Source organism: Ceratotherium simum, chromosome 39 (genome assembly GCF_057802395.1).
Source record: "Ceratotherium simum simum isolate JZ-2026a chromosome 39, ASM5780239v1, whole genome shotgun sequence".
Classification (NCBI taxonomy): domain Eukaryota; kingdom Metazoa; phylum Chordata; class Mammalia; order Perissodactyla; family Rhinocerotidae; genus Ceratotherium; species Ceratotherium simum.
In genome coordinates, this window is record NC_141938.1 from 6,677,513 (window position 1) to 6,701,124 (window position 23,612).

General features: G+C 40.5%; 1 protein-coding gene across 3 annotated transcripts; it reads left to right on the forward strand.

Annotated features, from left to right (window-relative positions):
- The first annotated feature begins 324 nt into the window (after positions 1-324).
- ZNF846 (zinc finger protein 846) lies at positions 325-12,841 on the forward strand. Of its 3 annotated transcripts, XM_087425497.1 has the most exons (8): positions 325-671; positions 3,047-3,267; positions 3,559-3,593; positions 3,829-3,914; positions 4,550-4,676; positions 5,439-5,522; positions 9,995-10,077; positions 10,580-12,841. In XM_087425497.1, exons 4-8 carry the CDS (start codon positions 3,882-3,884, stop codon positions 11,690-11,692), a joined length of 1,440 nt encoding a protein of 479 aa, XP_087281623.1. In that variant the 5' UTR covers positions 325-671; positions 3,047-3,267; positions 3,559-3,593; positions 3,829-3,881; the 3' UTR covers positions 11,693-12,841. The 3 variants fall into 3 exon arrangements, with proteins under 3 accessions (XP_087281623.1, XP_087281622.1, XP_087281624.1); XM_087425496.1 differs by lacking the exon at positions 3,559-3,593; XM_087425498.1 differs by lacking the exons at positions 3,559-3,593; positions 3,829-3,914.
- The last annotated feature ends 10,771 nt before the right edge of the window (positions 12,842-23,612 follow it).

The following is a 23,612-nucleotide window of genomic DNA, read 5'->3' on the forward strand; positions in this document are numbered from 1 at the left end:
CCGGAACCACGCCCTCCTGGGAACAGGCCACGACGCGAACCCCGCCCTCCGCATCCGTCCTGCTTCTAACTCCGTTCCCTGAGCTCCGCTCGGTCCTCCAGCCGGGCGTTGCCTTCCGGACCTGGTCGGCTTGAAGAGCCTGCTCTGGATCCAGGTCCAACCGCAACCCTCCTCGTGTGGAAGTAGCAGCCACTGCTCCCCTCCGCCCCTATTTCCGCCTCACGTCTTCCTGATCCGGCAGCTCCTGAGGCTCCGCCCCTTACGCTGAGCGCGGTGCGGAAACCGGAAGCGGAAGTGGTGGCGGGTGTGCGTCTCAGTTTGCGCTCCTCTAGGTTTTCTCCTTTGTGGGAGTCCTCGCTTGCGCTCAGTCCCGGCCTCTCCGGCCTCCAGGAGTCGCGGCGCCTTCTCCCGGCCCCTACCCCGCGCCCGAGGCTTCCTGCGGGCGCCGCGGTTCCTCCGAGAGCCTCTGCCCTCTCCGCCCGCGCGAGTCGGGGCCGTGGCTTAGGGTCCCCGGTGGAGGCAGGGCCTTTCCTCCAGCCGCTGTGCGCCTGTCTTCGAAAGCTGCCAAAGCAGCCTTTGTCGTTTCTCCAAAAGGAAAAGCATTTACGCTGTTCTGGAAAACGACCCCAGCGTCCTCTTCGTCTCACCGACTTGGCGATCGGTGCCTTCCGGTGAGCACTGGACGGAAATGCTCTGGCTGGGGGCATCCGTTATTGGAGTTTGATATATTATTCAGATGTTACCTTGTTGTCCATTGACCATTTGTTAATATTTTGCATGTCTCCTGTATCTGTACATCTCTCTCCATGGGTATATGATAAACTTGGAGAGTAAGGAGATTGAAGTAAGTTGCAGCCGTGGTATTTGCCCTTTAATACTTGGTTAATTGCCTCACATGTAACAACCAAGAGTTATATACATAATAACTAGTACAGATTAATATCCAAAATGAAAACTCAATAGAAGAATGACCAAGAGGTTTGGATAGGCTCTTCAATAAAGAAAGTACATATACAAATGGATAACAAATATATGAAAAGGCACTTGATATCGTTAGCAACCAGGGAAATGCAGATTAAAAGCACAGTATGGTAGTACTACACACTGAATGGTTAAAAGTTAAACTAAAAAAGAATGACAGTGCCATGTGTTGGTTAAGATGTGCATACACTGCTAGTGGAAACACATTTTTAAAAAGTATCAAATAACCTGTTGATCACACACCAGTAATGCATGCACATGTGTAACAATTAAACATAAAAGCTATAGCATCATTATTGGAAGTATCCCTAAAATGGAAATAACCCAGTGGACAAGAGAAGAATGGATGAGTTGTGGCATTTGTTTTCTATGGCATACTCTTCAGCAAAGAGAAGGTCCAAACCACAGGTAGAGAGAGGCAGCAGCTTGGATGAACCGCACAAATATAATGTTGAGTGAATTATGACACAGAAGACAGACAAAAGAATGCATGCTGTTTGATACTGTTTCTTTAAGTTTCAAAAATAGGCAGAATAGCCTAGAGTGTTCGATGTCAGGATAGTGGTTGAGATTGGGAGGCATGGAATTAGTGATTTGGAAAAGAGACAAGGAATATGCTGGATATGGAAATGTTCTATTTCTTTATCTGAATGGTGGTTACCTGAGGCTGTTCATTTCTTGATAGTTCGTTGAGATTTTTATTCATGATTTCTTCCTTTCGTTGTATATATGCTGTAATTCAATAAAAAAATTCAAGAAATGGAACTAAGCATTCTACTTCATAAGGTTGAGCAAGAAATACAGAAGTAGAATAAAATATACTGAAAGGATGAATAAAAGTAAAACCAATACATAATGGAAGCAAGTAGAACTGATCAGTAATACAAAAAGGTGAAAAAATGAAAAATATATTTATGTAATAGTCTTTGTAGTTAACCGTGAGAAAACATGGAAAGGCTTCAATTTCAACATAGAAGAAAACAGTGACATGATTCAGAGCCTATTGGAGTGGCCAGCATTAGAAATGTATTTTGAGTTTTTTCTAAAATAATCATTTTCAAGTTTGAATGTCTTTGGGTCAAAATTGGAACATTAATGATTTAAGTAAGTAAGGTATCAATTATCACAGTCCTCTGAAGTGGTTATTTCTCTATTCTGTCTTTATCTTGCCCCTAACCAGTCTTGTCTTTGTATCAGGAATATATTTGTGTATGTGTGGTACTCCTCATACTTTAATGAGATTGATTCTTTTTTTAACTGTGCTGCTCATCACCATCTGGTAATTATTTGTTTATTACCTGCATTGCCTGATTGAACCATGAGATCCCTAAGAACTATGCCCTCCTTAGTGCCTAGTACCTGACCTGGCATAAGGAAGGCCCTTATTAGAACTTTTTTTTTTTCCCCCAAAGCCCCAGTAGATAGTTGTATGTCATAGCTGCACATCCTTCTAGTTGCTGTATGTGGGACGTGGCCTCAGCATGGCCGGAGAAGTGGTGCATCGGTGTGTGCCTGGGATCCAAACCCGGGCTGCCAGTAGCGGAGTGCGCGCACTTAACCGCTAAGCCACGGGGCCGGCCCAGGAAGGCCCTTATTAAATGTTTGCTGATTGAGTAAAGGAATAAGAGATGAGGGAGGCAAAGGTGCCAAGTCCAACTCCCTGCTCTAGCAGGGAGTACCCAGGGAGACTTCTGGTTTCATAAAACCTTTTGTATTTATCCTCTTCATTATGCCTAGCAGAGGGTCCAGACTGAATTCTGGTCATGTCAGGAATAACAGCAACCAGAGGATATCAGGCTCTTGACACACTAACCTATGTCTAGTCCTGGTCCTGGTTCATGTTTCCTAACTGGTAATGTTGGGCCAGTTACCAATCCTGTCTAAACTTTAGTTTTCTCAGTAATTAAATAACAGTATTAATACCCAATTTGGAGAGTTAGGACAACTAAAGGAGTTTATATATGTAGAACTTCTAATGGATGCTTAGTAAATGGCAATTATTATTAACATTTGCGTGGAGTAGTATTGGACAGTTTTTAATGGCTGTCACATGTTTTATCTGTAGAGAAATGGGTGACTATTGATGATTGACGACTAAGGAAAATTGTCTGTTGCTTGATGATTGATGTTGCGAACCAGTTACCCAGACACTCTAGTATACGAAGAGAAATCGAGATCAACCTCTTAATTTAAACTCAGAAGCTTCTCTGAAGTGATCTTCTGAGCAAGTTGGAACCTTCTGGGAACTCTCATTTTCAGATTCACAGGATCTGACTCAAATGTATGGTGAGTCCTTGTTGATGCTTCTTTTCAAATCGTTTACTTCGTGTAGTTCCTTCACAAATGGCAGATGCGGTGCTCAGGTGCTGAGCAATTGTGCAGTGGGCCTGATAAGAGGGATTGAAGTGGCCAGAGTGCGTATGTCAGGTCCCTGGGATTTGGGCTGCAAGAATGTGTGTGTGTGCTTTTTGGGGGATAAAATGTTCATGAATTTTATTGTCTCTGTCAGACAGCTCTAATTCTCTGCACTTTAATTTGTGTAACTCTCAGATGGAATTTTTAACCTGTTTCTCATAGGTAGCAAAATCTGGAAAACCACTTTCTTGCTCCGGGTAACTCAGGGCACTTCGTCATATTACGGAAGTTGTGTGTTTTTGGCATGTTCTCTGCATGGGGTGGAACAGCTTATAGGCACGTGATTGTTGGAATTGGATTGCCTTTTTTTTTTTTTTTTTTTTTTTTTTTATAATTTTATTTATTTATTTTTTCCCCCAAAGCCCCAGTAGATAGCTGCATGTCATAGCTTGGATTGCCTTTGAAGTTCATGCCATTCTCCTTCTCTCTGAGGTCATCTTTTTTGAGACCCTTTCCGTCTTCATAAGAGGCAAATCGAGACAAGGATGCTGGCTGGGTTACTGATGGATTCTTCTCAGGCAAGTGGAAAGTTGATCTTTCTTCAAAACGTCATGCTTGTTTCCATCAGGTGTCTCCTTTTGATGTCCCCAAGCTTCTTAAAGCAATTAATGGCTCTGCTTAGGAAATGAGTTCCAGGTGAACTTTTCCAGGACCCGTGCCGTCTCTGAATATACAGAGATTACACTGGATATGATTCTTTTTTCTCAATATTTATTAATTTTTTCTGATTCTCAATCATGCTTTGTGGCTTATTGTTTTGTTGAGTGTTGTGACAGATCTTCAGGAAGGTTATGAAGGATATGTGAGATATCTAATCTCACAATTTGTGTGTCACTGTGGAAATAATTCATTTGTTAATAGATTTTACTGAGTGCTGCATAATGTTCATTGCTAACTGCCGCCTATAAATAGAGGAGGAATAAAACAAGAAGAGCCCACAGTAGAGTTATGATAAGATAAATCCTTGTGACTGGATGCGATCCAGTCAGGATTGCCTGGATGGATCACCAGGCATTGTCTATCTAGCTAAAGAGGAGACAGGTCTAGGCCCAGGAGTACTGTAGGCTTCTGGTCTACCTTCTTCAGTCCCTCGTTCTGAGAACATCAAAGAAGATGGTACTTAGCTGAAGCCAGCATGTGTTTGATGGTTTAGCACTTAGTGACCTTCGAGGATGTGGCTGTGGCCTTTACCCAGGAGGAGTGGACTTTGTTGGATCAACCGCAGAGAGATCTCTACAGAGACGTGATGTTGGAGAATTACCAGAATCTCATGACACTAGGTAAGGCTGCCATCGTTTCTTCACTGAGCCCTCTATGAAATGAATGTTTCTTAAGTACCTTTGCTGTCAAATGGGAATACTGTGGTGAACAAGACAGACATAGCCCTGGCCTCATGGGCCTTACTTCTAGAAGATTCCCCATGAAAATGAAGATCTGTTTAAATAAACGACTGTATTTCCTTGAGGGACTAAAAACCTTAAGACTTTAAATGTGTGTAGGGTTGGCCATGGTTTTCAGGTCTTTGACACCTCCAGTCACTTGAGGGCACAGAGAGGGAATTTGCTTTAGTTTTTGTTCCTTTTATTTTTTAATTTAATTAAAATTTTTTTTTTGAGGCAGATTGGCCCTGTGCTAACATCTGTTGCCAATCTTCCTCTTTTTTTTTTCTTTTTTCTCCCTAAAGCCCCAGTACATAGTTGTGTATCATAGTTGTAGAGTGGTAGCTCTTCTATATGGGATACCACTTCAGCACAGCATGATGAGTGGTGCATAGGTTTGTGCCCAGGCTCTGAAGCGAACTCCAGGCCGCCAAAGCGGAACACGCAAACTTAACCGCTACACCACTGGGCTGGCCCCGGATTTTTGTTCCTTTTAAATAGTTTTATTGCATTTATTTGAAATTTTGCTTGATCACTTTGCTGCTTGTAAAGTTAGACTTGAGCATCTTCAGACACCCTGAAGGCTAAAGTGTTGGTTCCTGATTCAAGGATATGTTTTCCATGTCTTGTGAGGTCCTCTTTATGTACTTTTCCCTTGAGCAGGGTACAGATCATGCAAACGTGATGTCAATCCTGGATTGGAAGGCACAGAAGAGATGAGGACGGGAGCGAGAGGAGTTCTGCGGGGTGAGTTCACAAGCAGATAGGTTTTATGAAGAGCCTGGGAAAGGGGCTGTACCTTGGGACATGTCACTTTGCAAACTTTTAAAGACATATTCTTTCTGAGAAGGCTGACGCCATTTGGTTTCTGCGTTTCCTCAGGAACCTTCAACTCCCCTATACCTTTAAATTTCCATTGATCTCAACCTTTTTTTGTTCATTCAGAAAGATCTGTCTGGCTTATTTGAAAATTTCATTACTTGTAGGTAGCTCTTTTTACAATACCCTCCTATCTTGTTTTTCTGATTGTCGTCTTTTTTGTTTACCGTCAGCCTAGTTTTCCAGAGTATTATGTTTCGTAAATTGCCTACAGTTTTGGCACCAGACCCTTATCATTGCCAAACTCCTAACACAGCCAAACTCTTTGTGGTCCATCTTTTTGTTTTGTTTCACCATTTTATAATGGTTCCTTCATATTTAGATATACACATGTGCCATATGCTTTTTATTTTGAGGTAAAATACACATAAATTCACGATTTTAGTGAGTATAATTCATTGGTATTGAGTACATTCACAGTGTTATGCAACCATCAGCTCATTTTAGTTCCAAAATATTTCTGTCACCTCAAAAGGAAACCCTGTACCCATTAAGCAGTCAGTCCCTCTTGACACCACTCCCAATCCCTGCAACCACTAATCTGCTTTCCGTCTCTGGATTTACCTATTCTGTGTATATCCTATGAATGGAATCATACAAAATGTGAGCTTTTTGTGCCTGGCTTCTTTCACTTAGCACGATGTTTTAAGGTTCATCCATGTTGGAGTATGTATCCTTCATTCCTTTTTATGGCTGAATGATATTCAATTTCACGACTCTCACATTTTGTTTATCCAGTTATCCTTTGATGGACTTTTTTTTTCACCTTTGGCAATTGTGAATAAATACTGCTGCTATGAACATTTATGTGCAAATGTTTGAATACTTGCTTTCAACTCTTTGGGGTACATAACTAGAAATAGAATTGTTGGGTTGTATGGTCGTTTTATATTTGGCTTGTTGAGGATTACTAAACCATTTTACACAGAGGCCGTACCATATTACATTCCCATCAGCAATTTAGAAGAGTTCCAGTTACTCCACATCCTTGCCAACACTTATTTTCTTTTTTTTTTTGGTGAGGAAGATTGGCCGTGACTAACATCTGTGCCCATCTTTCTCTATTTTGTATGTGGGATGCTGCCACAGCATGGCTTGATGAGCGTTGCGTATGTCCATGCCCGGGATCCGAACCCATGAATCCTGTGCCACCAAACCAGAGCATGCGTAGTTAACCACTATGCCACCAGGCTGTCCCCTCTTTTTTATTTATTTATTTATTTATTTATTTATTTATTTATTTTTCCCCCAAAGCCCCAGTGGATAGTTGTATGTCATAGCTGCACATCCTTCTAGTTGCTGTATGTGGGATGCTGCCTCAGCATGGCCGGAGAAGTGGTGCATCGGTGTGTGCCCAGGATCCGAACTCGGGCTGCCAGCAGCGGAGCGCACGCACTTAACCACTAAGCCACCGGGCCGGCCCTGTTTTTTTTAAATACTAACACTTCTAGCAGATATGAAGTGGTATCTTATTGTGGTTTTGATTTGCATTTCCCTAAAACAAATGATGTTGAGCATCTTTTCATGTGCTTGTTGGCTATTTCTGTATCTTCTTTGGAAAAATGCTGATTCAAGTCCTTTGCCCATTTTTTACATTGGGTTGTTTGTCTTCTTGTTGTTGAAGTGTAGGAGTTCTTTATGTACTTTTAATAGTGGACTCTTATCAGATACATGATTTGCCAAATTTTCCTCCCACTCTTTAGGTTGTCCTTTCACTTTTTTAAAATAGTGTTCTTTGATGCACAAACATTTTTAATTTTGATGACATCCAGTTTATCTATTGTTTTCTTGGGTGCTTTTGGTGTCATATCTAAGAATAATAAGATTCCATCTAATATCTAATAATATTTCTATCTAATAAGATAGAAATATTGGATATTGTCAAATCCAAGGTCATGAAGATTTACCCCCATGTTTTTGTCTAAATGTTTTATAGTTTTAGCTTTTATGTTAGGTTTTTCTCATTTTGAGTTAATTTGTGTATATGGGGTGAAGTAGCTTTCTTTTTTTTTTTTTTTGTGAGGAAGATCAGCCCTAAGCTAACATCCATGCCAATCCTCCTCTTTTTGCTGAGGAAGACTGGCCCTGGGCTAACATCCATGCCCATCTTCCTCTACTTTATGTGTGACCCTGCCACAGCATGACCTGATGAGCGGTGCGTCGGTGCGCTCCCGGGATCTGAACCCGGCCACCAGCAGCAGAGTGCACGCACTTAACCGCTATGCCACGGGGCTGGCCCCTGAAGTAGCTTTCTTATTTGATTCTTTTGCATGTGGATATCTAGCTATCCCAGCATTATGTGTTGAAGAGACAATAGTTATGGCATGCTTGTTGACAGTCTGTTGATCCTAGATGTACGGGTTTATTTCTAGATGCTCAGTTCTAGTCCATTCGTGTATATGTCTGTCCTGTTCCACATGTTTAATATTGTACTTTTCAGCTCCAGAATTTTATTTGGTTCTTTTTGTACTTTCTATCTTTTTTATTGATAATCTCTCTTTGGTGAGACATCATTCTCCTGGTTTCGTTTAGTTCTTTGTCCATGGTTTCCATGAGCTCTTTGGGTGTGTTTAAACAAATTGTTTTAAGTCTTTATCTAGTAAGTCCAATGCCTTGGCTTTCAGGGACAGTTTCTATTAATTTTTTTCCTTGTTCCTTAGAGTTTTATTTTAAAATGTAAATTTTAGATATAATAATGTGGCAATAGTAAAATCTGATTCTCCTCTCTCCCTGGGCTTTGCTGTTGCTCCCTGTCATGGATTGCTGATGTCTGTTGAGTGACTTTTGTCAATTATTTTTGTATATTCTGCATTCTTTTTAGTGTAGCCCCTGAAATCTGTGTTTTGTTAGCTTGGTGGTCACCTTTGAGTGACAGAAATTCCTTCAATGTCTGGAGCCAAGGAAAGAAAATAAAATACTCTCTTTTAGTATTTGTCAGTTGGCTGTGGACTGGGCTACTCCTTCAGTGCTTAGCCAGGCTGTTTACAACTTTTTCTTTTTTTTATTTTTTATATAATTTTATCTTTTTTTAAATTTAATTTGATTAATTAATTTATTTTTTTGTGAGGAAGGTCAGCCCTATGCTAACATCTGTCAATCCTCCTCTTTTTGCTGAGGAAGACTGGCCCTGGGCTAACATCCGTGCCCATCTTCCTCCACTTTATGTGGGACGCCGCCACAGTATGGCTTGACAAGCGGTGCGTTGGTGCATGCCCGGGATCCAAACCTGCGAACCCCGGACTGCTGCAGCAGAGCGCACGCACTTAACCGCTTGCACCACTGGGCTGGCCCCTACAACTTTTTCTTAGCCTTTCTTTCCTGCTTGAGTGGATGCTGAAGGAAAACTGGGCAGATGAAAGCTTTCGGTCCTCTGGCCTGTCTGAGCATGCTTGTGGACTTCTTGATTCCCCGGTCAGTGCTTGAGTTTTTAAAAGCCCTTATTCGGGGCTGGCCTCATGGTGTAGCGGTTAAGTGCGCTCACTCCACTGCTGGCGGCCTGGGTTCGGATCCTGGGTGCGCACCGATGCACCAACGCACCGCTTGTCAAGCCATGCTGTGGTGGCATCCCCATATAAAGTGAAGGAAGATGGGCACGGATGTTAGCCCAGGGCCAGTCTTCCTCAGCAAAAAGAGGAGGATTGGCATGAATGTTAGCTCAGGGCTGATATTCCTCACACACAAAAAAATAAAAAAAAATAAAAGCCCTTATTCACTTGCATATAACATTCCCCACTTGTTCCTTCCAAGACTTTTCAGTCTGTCTACTGTTTGTCGCAACCATTTTCCCCCTTCCTCAGGCTGCTGTGGCCAATACTTCCCCTGTATATGCTTTCAGCAGATGCTACCTGGGGTGCTGCCTCACTCCTGGGAACTCTGAGTTGGTGAAATTAAGGGAAGCCCTTGCACTGATACTTGAGGAAGCTGCCAGGCAGATCGAAACACACAATGGGCAGTTCTTTGAGAACAAGGTCCATATTGCTCCTTCTGACACTAGCAATTTGCTCAAGTAGTACATCCTGCCATCTCTCGTGGCTGCAGCTGATCTGGAAAGTGTGGATGGTAGGCAGAAAGTTAAAATGCCACAGCACTCTCTTGGTGAAATACAGCCTCTTCTTTCTTCCTTAAGTGTTCCCTTGGTTGTACGTTTTTGACTAGATTCCAAATTCTGCAAGAGTTGATTCTGATAGTTTTTGTAAGCTTATTAGTTGTTTTCTGGTGTGCAAGAGCACTAGAGTCCCCTATCTACCATATCTTGTGATGTCATTCTCTGTGCCATATGCTTTGAAACAATTTTATCTCCAAATTTTCCCCCAAACTCAAATTTTTCCACTTTATTTCAGAATTGGATTTGCAAGTGAAAACCAAAGTTTCCACACACCTTCAAGATATTTCTGTGGAAAAAACGTCAAATGGAATGCAATTGGTAAGATCTCCAAGAAGCAATTTTGTTCCTCCACATCAGGACTAGAAACCTAAAATCCATGAGAATTATATGAGATAAATGCTATGTACCTACAGCAGAAAGCAGAGTCTATGAAGAGATTCTGAATATCAAGAAGTTGAGGAGTATTCTAAACTTACTTCAAACCTGTTTCTCCTCAGAGATCTCACAAATGAATGTCCACACATGTGTAACTCTGATATCCAGTTTTTGAAACACAATTTAGTCTAAATGATTATCAGAAAAAAATCTCTTAAGATGCTTTGTAAGGGTGGAGAATATAGTACAGGGTCCTGGCCTTATAGCCAGCTTATTCAACTCAAAATTCAACTCAAAAACAGGGCAGAAACTCTGTACACTTAATGGAAATGGAAAAAAATTCAGTTATGGTAATGTTTCTAATGCGTAACAGTTGTGATGGGGGGAAATTCTATTTTTATAATGAATGTGAAAAAGTCTTTAATTAGCATTTATATCTTAACAGGAGAGAAGCAGTTCTGGAGTGGAACAATATGGCTCTAACCTGTGTGGAAAAATATTTGGTGAACACTCGTTTCTTATGGTTCACCTTAGACAGAAAACTTCTAAGGATAATCAGAATAGAAAAGCCTTCAAAAAAAACTTTATTCCTACTTTGTTCAAGGAAATCCATGTTGGGGAGAGACCTTCTGAGTGTGTTCAAGATGAAAAAGCCTCCGGTCAGCTTTCAGATCTTACTGGGCACAAGAAAACTCAGACACCAGGGAAACTTTGTGAACGCAAAGATTGTCGGAGAACTTTTGTTGATCAGTCATCCCTTAAGGTACATACAAGCCACCACACTGGCGAAAAACCATATGAATGTAAAGAATGTGGGAAAGCCTTCACTCATTCCTCATACCTTGCAGACCATATAAGAATTCACAGTGGAAACAAGCCCTATGTATGTATGGAATGTGGGAAAGCCTTTACTCGATCCACAGGACTTATTTTACACATACGAATTCACACTGGAGAAAAACCTTACGAATGTAAGGAATGTGGAAAAGCCTTTATTCATTCTTCTTATCTTACAAAACACATAAGAATTCACAGTGGAGAGAAGCCATATCTCTGTAAGGAGTGTGGGAAAAGTTTTACTCGTTCCTCAGGGCTTGTCTTACACATGCGAACACACACTGGAGAAAAACCCTACATCTGTAAGGAATGTGGGAAAGCCTTTAATAATTCTTCAATGCTTAATCAACACCTAAGAACACATACTGGAGAGAAGCCATATGAATGCAAGCAATGTGGGAAAGCCTTCACTCAGTCTTCAGGCCTTACTACACATTTAAGAACTCACACTGGAGAAAAGGCGTATGAATGTAAAGAATGTGGGAAAGCCTTTGCCCGTTCCACAAACCTTAATATGCACATGCGAACGCACACTGGAGAAAAGCCGTATAAATGTCAAGAATGTGGGAAAACCTTTAGATACTCCACATGCCTTAATATTCACATGAGAACTCACACTGGAGAGAAACCATACAAATGTAAGGAATGTGAGAAAACTTTCACTCAATCTTCAGCACTTGCTAAACATCTGAGAACTAAGGCATGTGAAAAAAACCTGTAAATGATCTCAGACCTTAGTATTCACATCTAAACTCATCTGGATAAAGACCTTATGAAATTAAAGAATGTGAGAAGGCTTTACTCAATTTTCATCCTTACATGATATGTGAGAACATACCCCAGGGGAGAATTCGCATTTGTATAAGGTATATGGGAGAGCAGTAATTGTTCATAGCTTACAGAATGTGTAAGAACTCACACTTGAGAGAAAAACCTTCTGGTTGTAAGGCATGTGGGTAAGCCTTTTTGTTTTTGTTGTCCTAAGTTTGATTTTATGCATCTGAAGTTACTGCAAAAGCCATGTGAAGGTAAGAATGAGATACAGCCTTAAAATATTTCACATGTTTTAATAGCACATGATAACTTACACTGGGGAAAAACCATCTGTATGTAGGGAATGTGGTAAAATCTTTACTTATTGTTGAGGGCTTACTATCCACATAAGACATTGTACTGGCATAAAACTCTATGAATGTAAAGGATATAGGAAGACCTATACTTGCTTCTCCTATCTTATAAGAACTTAACATTTAAGAACTCACAGTGGAGAGATGCTCTATAGATATAAGAAATCTGAGAAAGCCTTCAGAGATTCCTGACAGCTTTGTGTGCAAGAAGACTCACGAATGTAAGAAATGGTAAAAAGTGGTCAGGTGTTAATAAGCCATGCAGTGGAGAGAAACCCTAGGAAGGTAAGGTATGTGGGAAAGCTTTACTTCCGGCTCATCCATTAATATTTTTTGATAATCTCACAGAGGCAAAAAATTATGAATGTTAGAAATATGAGAATACCTTGTATGTATGTGTGTGTGTGCACATGTGTGTGTATTTTGGTTTTCAACCTTTAGTAAAAATGATACTTCACACTGGAGAGAAATTGTGATTGTAGGGTCCATGGGAAATGGTGTACCCATTTTACAAATCTTACTCTACATGTGAAAACCCACCCTGGAAAGAAGCCATATGAATGTAAAAATGCAGGAATGATTTTTGGTAAATATACATCCCTTCAGAGACTCATAAAATACGCACTGGAGGGCTAAACTATGAATGTGAGGAATTTTGGAAAGCTTTCAGGAACTTTCTTCGTTTATTGTATCCAAGAGAATCCATACTAGAGGAGAAATTTAAATAAATGACATGAAAATGAGATTACCCTTCTGTGTGTCTTATTCTCATAAAAGTGCCTGACTCCTGAATTTTTTTTTTTTTTTTGTGAGGAAGATCAGCCCTGTGCTAACATGTGCCAATCCTCCTCTTTTTCCTGAGGAAGACTGGCCCTGGGCTAACATCTGTGTCCATCTTCCTCCACTTTATATGGGAAGCCTCCACAGCATGGCTTGCCAAGCGGTGCGTCAGTGCACGCCCAGGATCCAAACTGGCAAACCGTGGGCCGCCGCAGCGGAGCACGAGCACTTAACTGCTTGCACCACTGGGCCAGCCCCTGACTCCTGAATTTTATGTGGTGGTTTTGTTGTCATAAAGTTTCATTGCTTTTCCAGTGACTGTAAGTAGAATTTCTGCTATGTTATACTCATTTCATATAATGGTGTTTTCATCATGGCTCAGCTCTGAAGACTTCCTCATCTACATTATAATGTCTTCACTGAGTTATGAGATATTTGGAAGTTTGGTCAGCAAGGTGAGGGCATTTTATAATGATTTTTGGGTACTGCTTTCTAATGTATTTGCAAGTGGGTTGTAAAATGGACTCTTTATGATATTCTTTTGTGTTATTTATAGGAAATTCTCTCTGGCCTTGTATGGCAAGTAGTATCTAGCTGTCTCTTCAATATTCCTTGTCCTCTGGTCCCTTATAAATAGAATCCAGACTATCTTCAAGCAGGTAGTTAAAAAACATTCCATTTATCAGTTTTCCTTGGACTTATGGGAGAGTATATTCATAGTCCTGGCTAATAAGAAGTAGGCGGAAGTCATTGATGTGGATTCAGAGAAGGCTGTTAAAAAGGAGACAGTCTCTTATGGCCTTTTCTCTAATTATTGCCCTTCATCCTTCCCCCTTCCTTCCTGGAAATCAGATATATTCCTGGAATTTGGATGATTAAATTCTGTGCTATGAGGACAAAGGCCACAGACAAATATGGTTTGGCTAAAAAACACAGGGACAGTGTCCCCCGTGGTCTCTTTGCACCAGCCATTAGACTGCTTGTTTGAAGACTTCTTGGTTCATGAGAAAAATCATCTCCTTGTCAGGCTGAGCACTTAACGTTTGATGTCATCAGGGTATAGATGGCACTTAATGCCATTCTACTAGATGATTTCACCAGAGGATTGGCAAGCCCTAGGACTCCTCTAGCTTTAGCAGTTGGGGTCATGGGAGGAAGTAGCAAATATATTGAGAATTAATGACCCAGGAAATAGATGGTGCTCCTTAAATGGAACAATTCTTCTCTTACTCTGGTGGATAAACAAGTCTGAGGTAAATAAGGTCCTTCGTTGACAGGCCATCAGAAGCGTCATTGACTCTCTGTCTCCTGAGCATTTCAACCCTCGGCAGACACTCACTCATTTGATTCCATATTTGGATAGACCCTTCCCACTGGTCAGTAGCTAGGTGTAGCCTGCCCCAGGCCCCTCCTCAAAAACCATGGCTTCCGAAAAGTTTAAATGATACTTTAAGTGCACATCTCTCTGTTGCTTGCTTTTACTGTTAAAATTCACTCCCAGATGTAGTAGGATAGAAAGGATCCCATCCACGGAGACCACGGCTCAATGTTTAATGAAGAAGGAACATTTTCTTCTTGCTTCCCCTAAGACACATGGTGGGGTTCTCAGCTCACGTGAGGTTGTAAATCTCCAGGTCAGTGTACTTGGGCTCTCTTGAGTGCTGCTATCAGCATGCTGAGAGCATCCTCCTGAAAACCAAATTATCACAGAATCAGGATTTCAACGTCATTGTTCTCGTGGATGTAACCCCCAGCCCCTCTGAAGTTGATGGGGACACCCTAGAAGGGGGGGGGCACTGGTCACAGCGTCACAGCAGGGGCCACTCAGGACCACCAGGAGCTTATCAGCTAAATACCAAAAAAGAAAAAAACAACCCACAAAACAGTCATCTCAGGATCAGACAGGAGACAAAAGGAAAGAAAAAAAGTAAAAAGGCTATGGATTTAGGTGACTACAAGCATCTCTCCCTCCCCAAAAGGAAACTTGAAGTCTTATGTATGAAGAAAATGCCAGGGGTAGCAAACATAAAGCTAGTCTTAGATTACTGATTTAAAAATGACAATGACAAACCCTAGATACCGGGGAAGAAGACCAAGATTAACTACATAAATTATATACATATGTATCTGCGTTTATATGATGTATAGATGTAAAATACTTTAATATAGATGCATAATAAATTACTACATTGTATATATTGTAAATTAAAAGAGAGATCCATGGTTGACCAAAATGGAAATCCAAAATTTACATACAGTCATGTGCAACATAATGACATTTTGTTCAAGGATGGACCGCATACCCAATGGTGCTCTCATAAGATTAGTAGCATATAGCCTAGGTGTGTAGTTGGCTATGCCATCTAGCTTTGTGTAAGTACACTCTATGATGTCACAATGGCAAAGTCACCTAATGATGCATTTCTCAGAATGTACCCCCATCGTTAAGTGATGTATGACTGTACTTCTTTTTTCTGCCTCTAAAATGAAATGCATAGCTCATTATTTTTCAGACTTTCTTCTTTCCTATTATGTAATCATTTCAGGCTTTGACTATCCTTATACTGATGTAGCTGAATCTCCAACAAATTTTGGTTAAGTGCGTTTTTTTTCGCTTTTCAATTATAAATATCTAATTTCTACTAGTTTGTCCTTTGACAGGTGGGTTGTTTCAAAATGTTTCTTTCTTTCTTTTTTTTTTTTTTGAGGAAGAGCAGCCCTGAGCTAACGTCCATGCCAATCCTCTTTCTGCTGAAGAAGACAGGCCCTGAGCTAACATCCATGCCCATCTTCCTCCACTTTATGTGGGATTCCGCCACAGCATGGCCTGATAAGCGGAGCATTGGTGCATGCCCGGGATCCGAACCCAGGCCGCCAGCAGTGGAGCGCATGCACTTAACTGCTACGCCAGGGGCCGGCCCTCAAAATGTGTTTCTAGATTTCCAACATATGGTGTTTTTATTATTGATTGCTACCTGAATTGCATTCTGTTTAGGGAATTATATTGACCTGTGGAAATGTTTGTGCTATGCTTTCTGGGCCTGTTTGTGTTCAATTTTCATAAGTGTCCCATGTGAGCTTGAAAAGAATGTGTATTTTATCCTTGTAGTCAGCAGTGCGCTCTGTGTCTATAGGTCCAGCTTGTACATTGTTTTGCTGAAGTCTTTGATGGCTATTGAATGTTTGTTCCTCTGCACTATCTATTGCAGAGAGTGGTGTATTAAAATATTCTACTCCAATGGTGGCTTTTGTAATTCTCCTTTCATTTGGTCCATTTTTGTTTGCTATATTTTGAAGGCTGTGTTATTAAGTGCATACCATTTTAGAGTTGCTATAGTTTTTTTCATGAATTGAAACTTTGAAAAATTATCTGTAACCTCTTTAAGTGTGAGAATGTGCATTCCACTAAAATCTGTTTTGTCAGACTTTTATGTAGCTATATCATATTGTTTTCCTTTTATTTCTCAATGTTACTGTATCATTATTTTTTAAATGTCTTTAAAAGCATCATAGAGGTGATTTTAAAATCATGACTTTTAATATACTTCCCATGTTGAAATAAAATTAGGCATCCAGAGAGGTTGTAAAAATAGGACAGTGTGTTCCTGTATATCTTTCCCTGAGCTACCCTAGGGTTAACATTTTAGGTAACCATAGTATAATTATTGAAACCCAGAAATTATCATTGATAAAATACTATTAACTAGTTGACAGACCTCATTCAAATTTCACATTTTCTCTTGTCCTTTATGTGGGCTAGGATTCAATTCAGATTCTTACATTGCATGAATCTTGATATTTATAAAATCCACACTAATAATACTTACCACTGATGGAAGCATTTAGTCCATTTATAAGTAATGTAAGTGTAATAAGTTTGGATTTCATGTAGTCATGTTATTTTATGTTTTCCATTTGTCTTATTTTTTTCTTTCTTTGAATTGAACTTATCAGCTGATTTAAACTTACTACAAATTTACAGTGATCAAAACATTATGTTACTGGCTTAAGAACAGACATATAAATTAATGGAATAGAATTGGGATTCCAGAAGTAAGCCCTCACATATATACTCAATTGAGTTCTGAGAAGGGTGCCAGGAGAATTCAGTGGGGAAGAAAATAATCTTTTCCTCAAATGGTACTGGGACAACTGTATATCCACATACAATAGAAAACAGTTGGACCCTTACCTTACACCATATACAAAAATTAATTCAAAATGGACCAAAGACCTAAATGTAAGACCAAAAACTATAAAACTGCTAAATAAAAAATAGGAGAGGGGCCAGCCCTGTGGCTGAGTGGTTAAAGTTTCACACACTCTGCTTCAGTGGCCCAGGTTCACTGGTTTGGATCCCGGGTGTGGACCTACATCACTCACCAGCCATGCTGTGGTGGCATCCCACATACAAAAAATAGAGGAAGGTTGGCACAGTTGTGAGCTGAGGGCTGATCTTGCTCAAGCAAAAAAAAAAAAAAAGATTGGTGTGAGTGACGTCAGTATCATGGTGGAATGAGCTTCCCCCATTGAACTCTCCCCCTCTAAGACACAACAGAAAGGACATTCATATTCCAACAAAAGCTATTCACGCTACACAGGTGACGTCTGAGGCACCCAGGCAACTGTACACCCAAGGACGGAGGTGCTGGAATCCCCAGAGGAAGTGGAAGGAGGTAAGAAGAGCTCCTTTCCTTCCCCAAGGACTGCAACCCAGAGACAGACCACGTGGCTCTCAGCAGAGGGGGAGGGGCAGCTTGCCACATGAAAACTGGCACTCTCCAAGACCCCTCACAGCCCGAGGGGATCCCCATACAGAGGGAGCAGAACTGTTGCGAGGGTAGTTTCGACAAGCTAGCCCCTCAGGAGAGCAGAGAGCAACAGCGAGGTGAGAAACCTCTGAGATAGGGGAGGCAAAAGTAAGCGCCCCTCCCCCACTCGGCCCACCTGACTGGTGCTTCAGCACAGCGGTGCTTCAGCTCAGCCCTGTCCCCAGATGCAGTGGCCTCTAGGCACTTGGGCCCGACCAGCAGCGAGGTGAGCCTGTGTCCCCGCACCAGAGGCAGTGGCAGCTTAGGCCCACCATGCCACAGCCCCAGCTGCTCTGGCTGGACAAAGCCATGGCCCCAGCTCCTTTGGCTGGACTTTGCCCCACCCCCAGCTCCTTCAGCGTGACCGCCCCCCCCCACTCCTGGCTCCAGTGGCTTCGGCTTGGTCTGTGCTCCAGTCTCAGCTGTTCCCATGCTCCAGCTGTTCCCATGCTCCCCCCCAGCAGCCTCCACTCAGCCACGCCTCAGATCAGCCAGGGGCTGACGAGAGTGTCTGCGGATTGAGGTGGGGCAGAATACACAGCCCTTGACCCCCACCCAGTGGCAGCAAGAGGAAACTGTGACCATATATTTTCACTATGAGGAAAAGTAAGCCAACACCAACAGGCACCATGCAAAGATATATAAAATCTCCAGACCAAAAGGAAAATGACAAGCACCCAGAAGTCAACCCAGAAAGCACAGAAATGTATAACCTTAACAACAGAGAATTGAAAATAGCCATCATAAAAAAGCTTAATGAAACACAAGAAAACACAGACAGACAATTCAATGAAATCAGGAGTTTCTTCACAAAAGAGATTGAAACTAAAAAAAAACCAATCAGAAATCTTAGAGATGAAAAACACAGTAGAGGAGATAAAGACACATCTGGAAGCCTTAAGCATCAGAGCTGACAATATGGAGGAAAGAATTAGCAATATTGAGGACAACAATGCAGAAATGCTCCATACGGAGGAGGAAAGAGAACTAAGACTAAAAAGAAATGAAGAAACTCTCCGAGAAATATCCAATTCAATTAGGAAATCCAATATAAGGATTATAGGTATTCCAGAGGGAGAAGAGAGGGAAAAAGGAGCAGAGAACTTGTTCAAAGAAATAATATCTGAGAACTTCCCAAACCTGGGGAAGGAGCTGGAAAGACCAGTGAATGAAATCAATAGATCTCCTAAATATATCAACACGAAAAGACCCTCTCCAAGGCATATAGTAGTAAATCTGGCAAAAGTCGATGACAAAAAATATTAAGGGCAGCTAGACAAAAAAAAAAAATAATAATAACATACAAAGTATTTCCTATCAGGGTCTCAGCCGATTTCTCAACAGAAACTCTACAGGCTAGGAGAGAGTGCAACGATATATTCAAAATTCTAAAGGACAAAAACTTTCAGCCAAGAATACTCTATCTGCAAAAATATAGTTCAGATATGATGGAGAAATAACTATCCCAGATAAACAAAAGCTAAGGGAGTTCGTTGCCACAAGACCCCCACTACAAGAAGTGCTCAAGAAGGCCCTCATCCCTCAGGCCGGCCCTGTGGCTTAGCAGTTAAGTGCACGCACTCTGCTGCTGGTGGCCTGGGTTCGGATGCCAGGCGCGCACCGACGCACTGCTTCTCTGGCCATGCTGAGGCCGCGTCCCACATACAGCAACTAGAAGGATGTGCAGCTATGACATACAACTATCTACTGGGGCTTTGGGGGAAAAAAATAAATAAAAATTAAAAAAAAAAAAAGAAGGCCCGCATCCCTGAGGAAAAAAAGAGAAAGGGGATTCAAAGTTTTGAACAAGGGGGAAAATAGGTCTACAAAACCAGAAAAATTGCAGTCATCTATCAAAATAGATTAGCAAACACTTAAATATAAAGCCAAAGATCAAGGGAAGGTAAGCACCAAGCATAAATATAACCTCATCATGTTAAACACGAACTCACAACACAAGAAGGAATAAGATGTGACAACAATAACTTAGAAGGGGAAGAGGAAAGGGGTCAAATCGACTTAGTCTAAGGGAATAAGAGGCCATCAAAAAATGGACTATCACATCCACGACATTTTTTATACAAACCTCATGGTAACCACTAACCAAATAATCAGAAAAGAGTCACACACAATAAAGAAAGAGAAAGCTAAGAGAACCCCCATACAGAACTACCAAACTAAATTGGTAGTCTGAAACACACGGGATGAGAAACAAAAGAAATGCAAAAGAACCAGAAAAAGAGTGATAAAATAACAACAAGCCCCCATATATCAATAATTACCCTAAATGTAAATGGACTGAACTCTCCAATCAAAAGACACAGAGTGGTGAGATGGATTAAAAAACAAGACCCAACAATATGCTGCCTCCAGGAAATACATCTCAGCTCTAAAGACAAACACAGGCTCAGAGTGAAAGGATGGAAGACAATACTCCAAGCTAATGGCAAACAAAAGAAAGCAGGTGTTGCCATACTTAGACAAAGTTGACTTCAAGATAAAACAGGTAATGAGAGACAAAGAGGGGCATTATATAATGATAAAAGGGACACTCCACCAAGAAGACATATCACTTTTAAATATATATGCACCCAATACAGGAGTACCAAGGTACATAAAGCAACTATTAACAAACCTAAAAGGAGATATTAACAACAACACAATAATAGTAGGGGATCTTAACACCGCACTCTCATCAATGGACAGATCATCCAGACAGGAAATAAATAAGGAAATAATGGACCTAAATGAAAAACTAGATGAGATGGACTTAATAGATATATACAGAGCACTCCATCCAAACACAGCAATATTACACATTCTTCTCAAGCGTGCATGGAACATTCTCAAGAATAGACCATATGTTGGGAAACAAGGTATGCTTAAATAAATTTAAGCAGATTGAAATAATAACAAGCATCTTTTCAGACCATAATGCCATAAAGTTGGAAATCAACTACAAGGAAAAAACCGAGAAAGTGACAAAGCTGTGGAGACTCAACAACATGCTACTAAACCACCAATGGATCATTGATGAAATTAAAGGAGAAATCAAAGCATACCTGGAGACAAATGAAAATGAAAACACACCATACCAACTCATTTGGGATGCAAGCAACGTGGTCCTGAGAGGGAAACTCATAGCAATACAGGCCCACCTTAACAAACAAGAAAAAGCCCAAATAAGCAACCTCACACAACGCCTAACAGAGTTATAAAAAGAGGAACAAACAAAGTCTAAAGTTAGCAGAAGGAGGGAAACAATAAAAATCAGAGCAGAAATAAATGAAATTGAAATTAAAAAACCAGTAGAAAGGATCAATGAAACAAAGAGCTGGTTCTTTGAGAAGATAAACAAAATTGACAAACCCTTAGCCAGACTCACCATGAAAAAAAGAGAGAAGGCTCAAATAAATAAAATTAGAAATGAAAAAGGAGACATTACAACAGACACCAGAGAAATACAAAGGATTATAAGAGAATACTATGAAAAACTATATTCCAACAAATTGGACAATCTAGAAGAAATGGATAAATTCCTAGACTCATACAACCTCCCAAAACTGAATCAAGAAGAAATAGAGAACCTGAATAGACCAATCACAAGTAAAGAGATTGAAACAGTAATCAAAAACCTCCCAAAAAATAAAAGTCCAGGACCAGATGGCTTCTCTGGAGAACTTTACCAAACATTTAAAGAAAAATACCTATCCTTCTCAAACTATTCCAAAAAATAGAGGAAGATGGAACACTTCCCAACACATGCTACGAGGCCAACATCACCCTGATACCAAAGCCAGGCAAAGACGATACTAAGAAGGAAAACTACAGGCCAATATCCCTGATGAACATAAATGCAAAAATCTTCAACAAAATATTGGCAAACCGAATACAACAATACATTAAAAAGATCATACACCATGATCAAGTGGGATTTATACCAGGGACACAGGGATGGTTCAACATCTGCAAATCAATCAATGTGATACACCACATTAACAAAACGAGGAATAAAAACCATATGATCATCTCAATAGATGCAGAGAAGGCTTTTGACAAGATCCAACATCCATTTATGATAAAAACTCTCAACAAAATGGGTATAGAAGGAAAGTACCTTAACATAATAAAGGCCATATATGACAAACCCACAGCCAACATCATACTCAATGGGGAAAAACTGAAAGCCATCTTTCTGAAAACAGGGACAAGACAAGGGTGCCCACTCTCGCCACTCTTATTCAACACAGTACTGGAAGTTATGGCCAGACCCATTAGGCAAGAAAAGGGAATAAAAGAAATCCAAATAGGCAACGAAGAAGTGAAACTCTCACTGTTTGCAGATGACATGATCTTATATATAGAAAACCCTAAAGAATCCATTGCAAAACTATTAGAAATAATCAACAACTACAGCCAAGTGGCAGGGTACAAAATCAACTTACAGAAATCAGTTGCATTTCTATATACCAACAATGAACTAACAGAAAGAGAACTCAAGAAGACAATCCCATCTACAATTGCAACAAAAAGAATAAAATATCTAGGAGTAAATTTAACCAAGGAAGCGAAAGACCTACACAATGAAAACTATTAGACGTTATTAAGCAAAATCAATGATGACATAAGGAAATGGAAAAATATTCCATGCACTTGGATTAGAAGCATAAACATAGTTAAAATGTCCATACTACCTAAAGCAATCTACAGATTCAATGCAATCCCAATCAGAATCCCAAGGACATTCTTCACAGAAATAGAACAAAGAATACTAACATTCATATGGGGCAAGAAAAGACCCCGTATAGCTAAAGCAATCCTGAAAAAGAAGATCAAGGCTGGAGTCATCACAATCCCTGACTTCAAAACATACTACAAAACGATAGTAATTAAAACAGCATGGTACTGGTACAAAAACAGACACACAGATCAATGGAACAGAATTGCAAGTCCCAAAATAAAACCTCATATCTATGGGCAGCTAATCTTTGACAAAGGAGCTAAGGACATACAGTGGAGAAAGGAAAGTCTCTTCAATAAGTGGTGCTGGCAAAACTGGACAGCCACTTGCAAAAGAATGAAAGTGGACCATCTTCTTTTGCCATACACAAAAATTAACTCAAAATGTTTCAAAGACCTGAAGGTGAGACCTGAAACTATAAAATGCCTGGAGAAAAATATAGGTAGTACACTACTCGTCATCAACCATAAAGGGATCTTTTTGAATTCCATGTCTACTCAGACAAGGGAAACAAAAGAAAAAATAAACAACTGGGACTTCATCCGATTAAAGAGCTTCTGCAAGGCAAATGAAACCAGGATCAAAATGAATAGGGAACCCACTAGCTGGGAAAAATATTTGCAAACCATATATCTGACAAGGGATTAATCTCCATAATATATAAGGAACTCACACAACTGAATAACAAAAAACCAAAACCCAATCAAAAAATTGGCAGAGGAAATGAACAGACACTTCTCCAAAGAAGTTATATAGATGGCCAATAGGCACATGAAAAGATGCTCAACATCACTAATCATCAGGGAAATGCAAATGAAAACAACACTAAGATATCATCTTACACCCGTTAGATGGCTATAATCACCAAGACAAAAAGCAACAAATGCTGGAGAGGCTGTGGAGAAATGGGAACCCTAATCCACTGCTGGTGGGAATGCAAACTGGTGCAGCCTCTATGGAAAACAGTATGGAGATTCCTCAAAAATTAAAAATAGAAATACCTTATGATCCAGCTATCCCACTACTGGGTATCTATCCAACGAACCTGAAATCAACAATCCAAAGAGGCTTATGCACCCCTATGTTCATCATAGCATTCTTCACAATAGCCAAGACATGGAAGCAACCCTAGTGTCCCTCAACTGATGATTGGATAAAGAAGATGTGGTGTATATATATATA

Coding starts and splice junctions, on each gene's coding strand:
- ZNF846 (XM_087425497.1), top strand. CDS start 3,882: ATGCTGGCTGGGTTACTGATGGATTCTTCTCAG. Junction 3,915..4,549: donor TACTGATGGATTCTTCTCAG/GCAAGTGGAAAG, acceptor TTGATGGTTTAG/CACTTAGTGACCTTCGAGGA. Junction 10,078..10,579: donor CGTCAAATGGAATGCAATTG/GTAAGATCTCCA, acceptor ATATCTTAACAG/GAGAGAAGCAGTTCTGGAGT.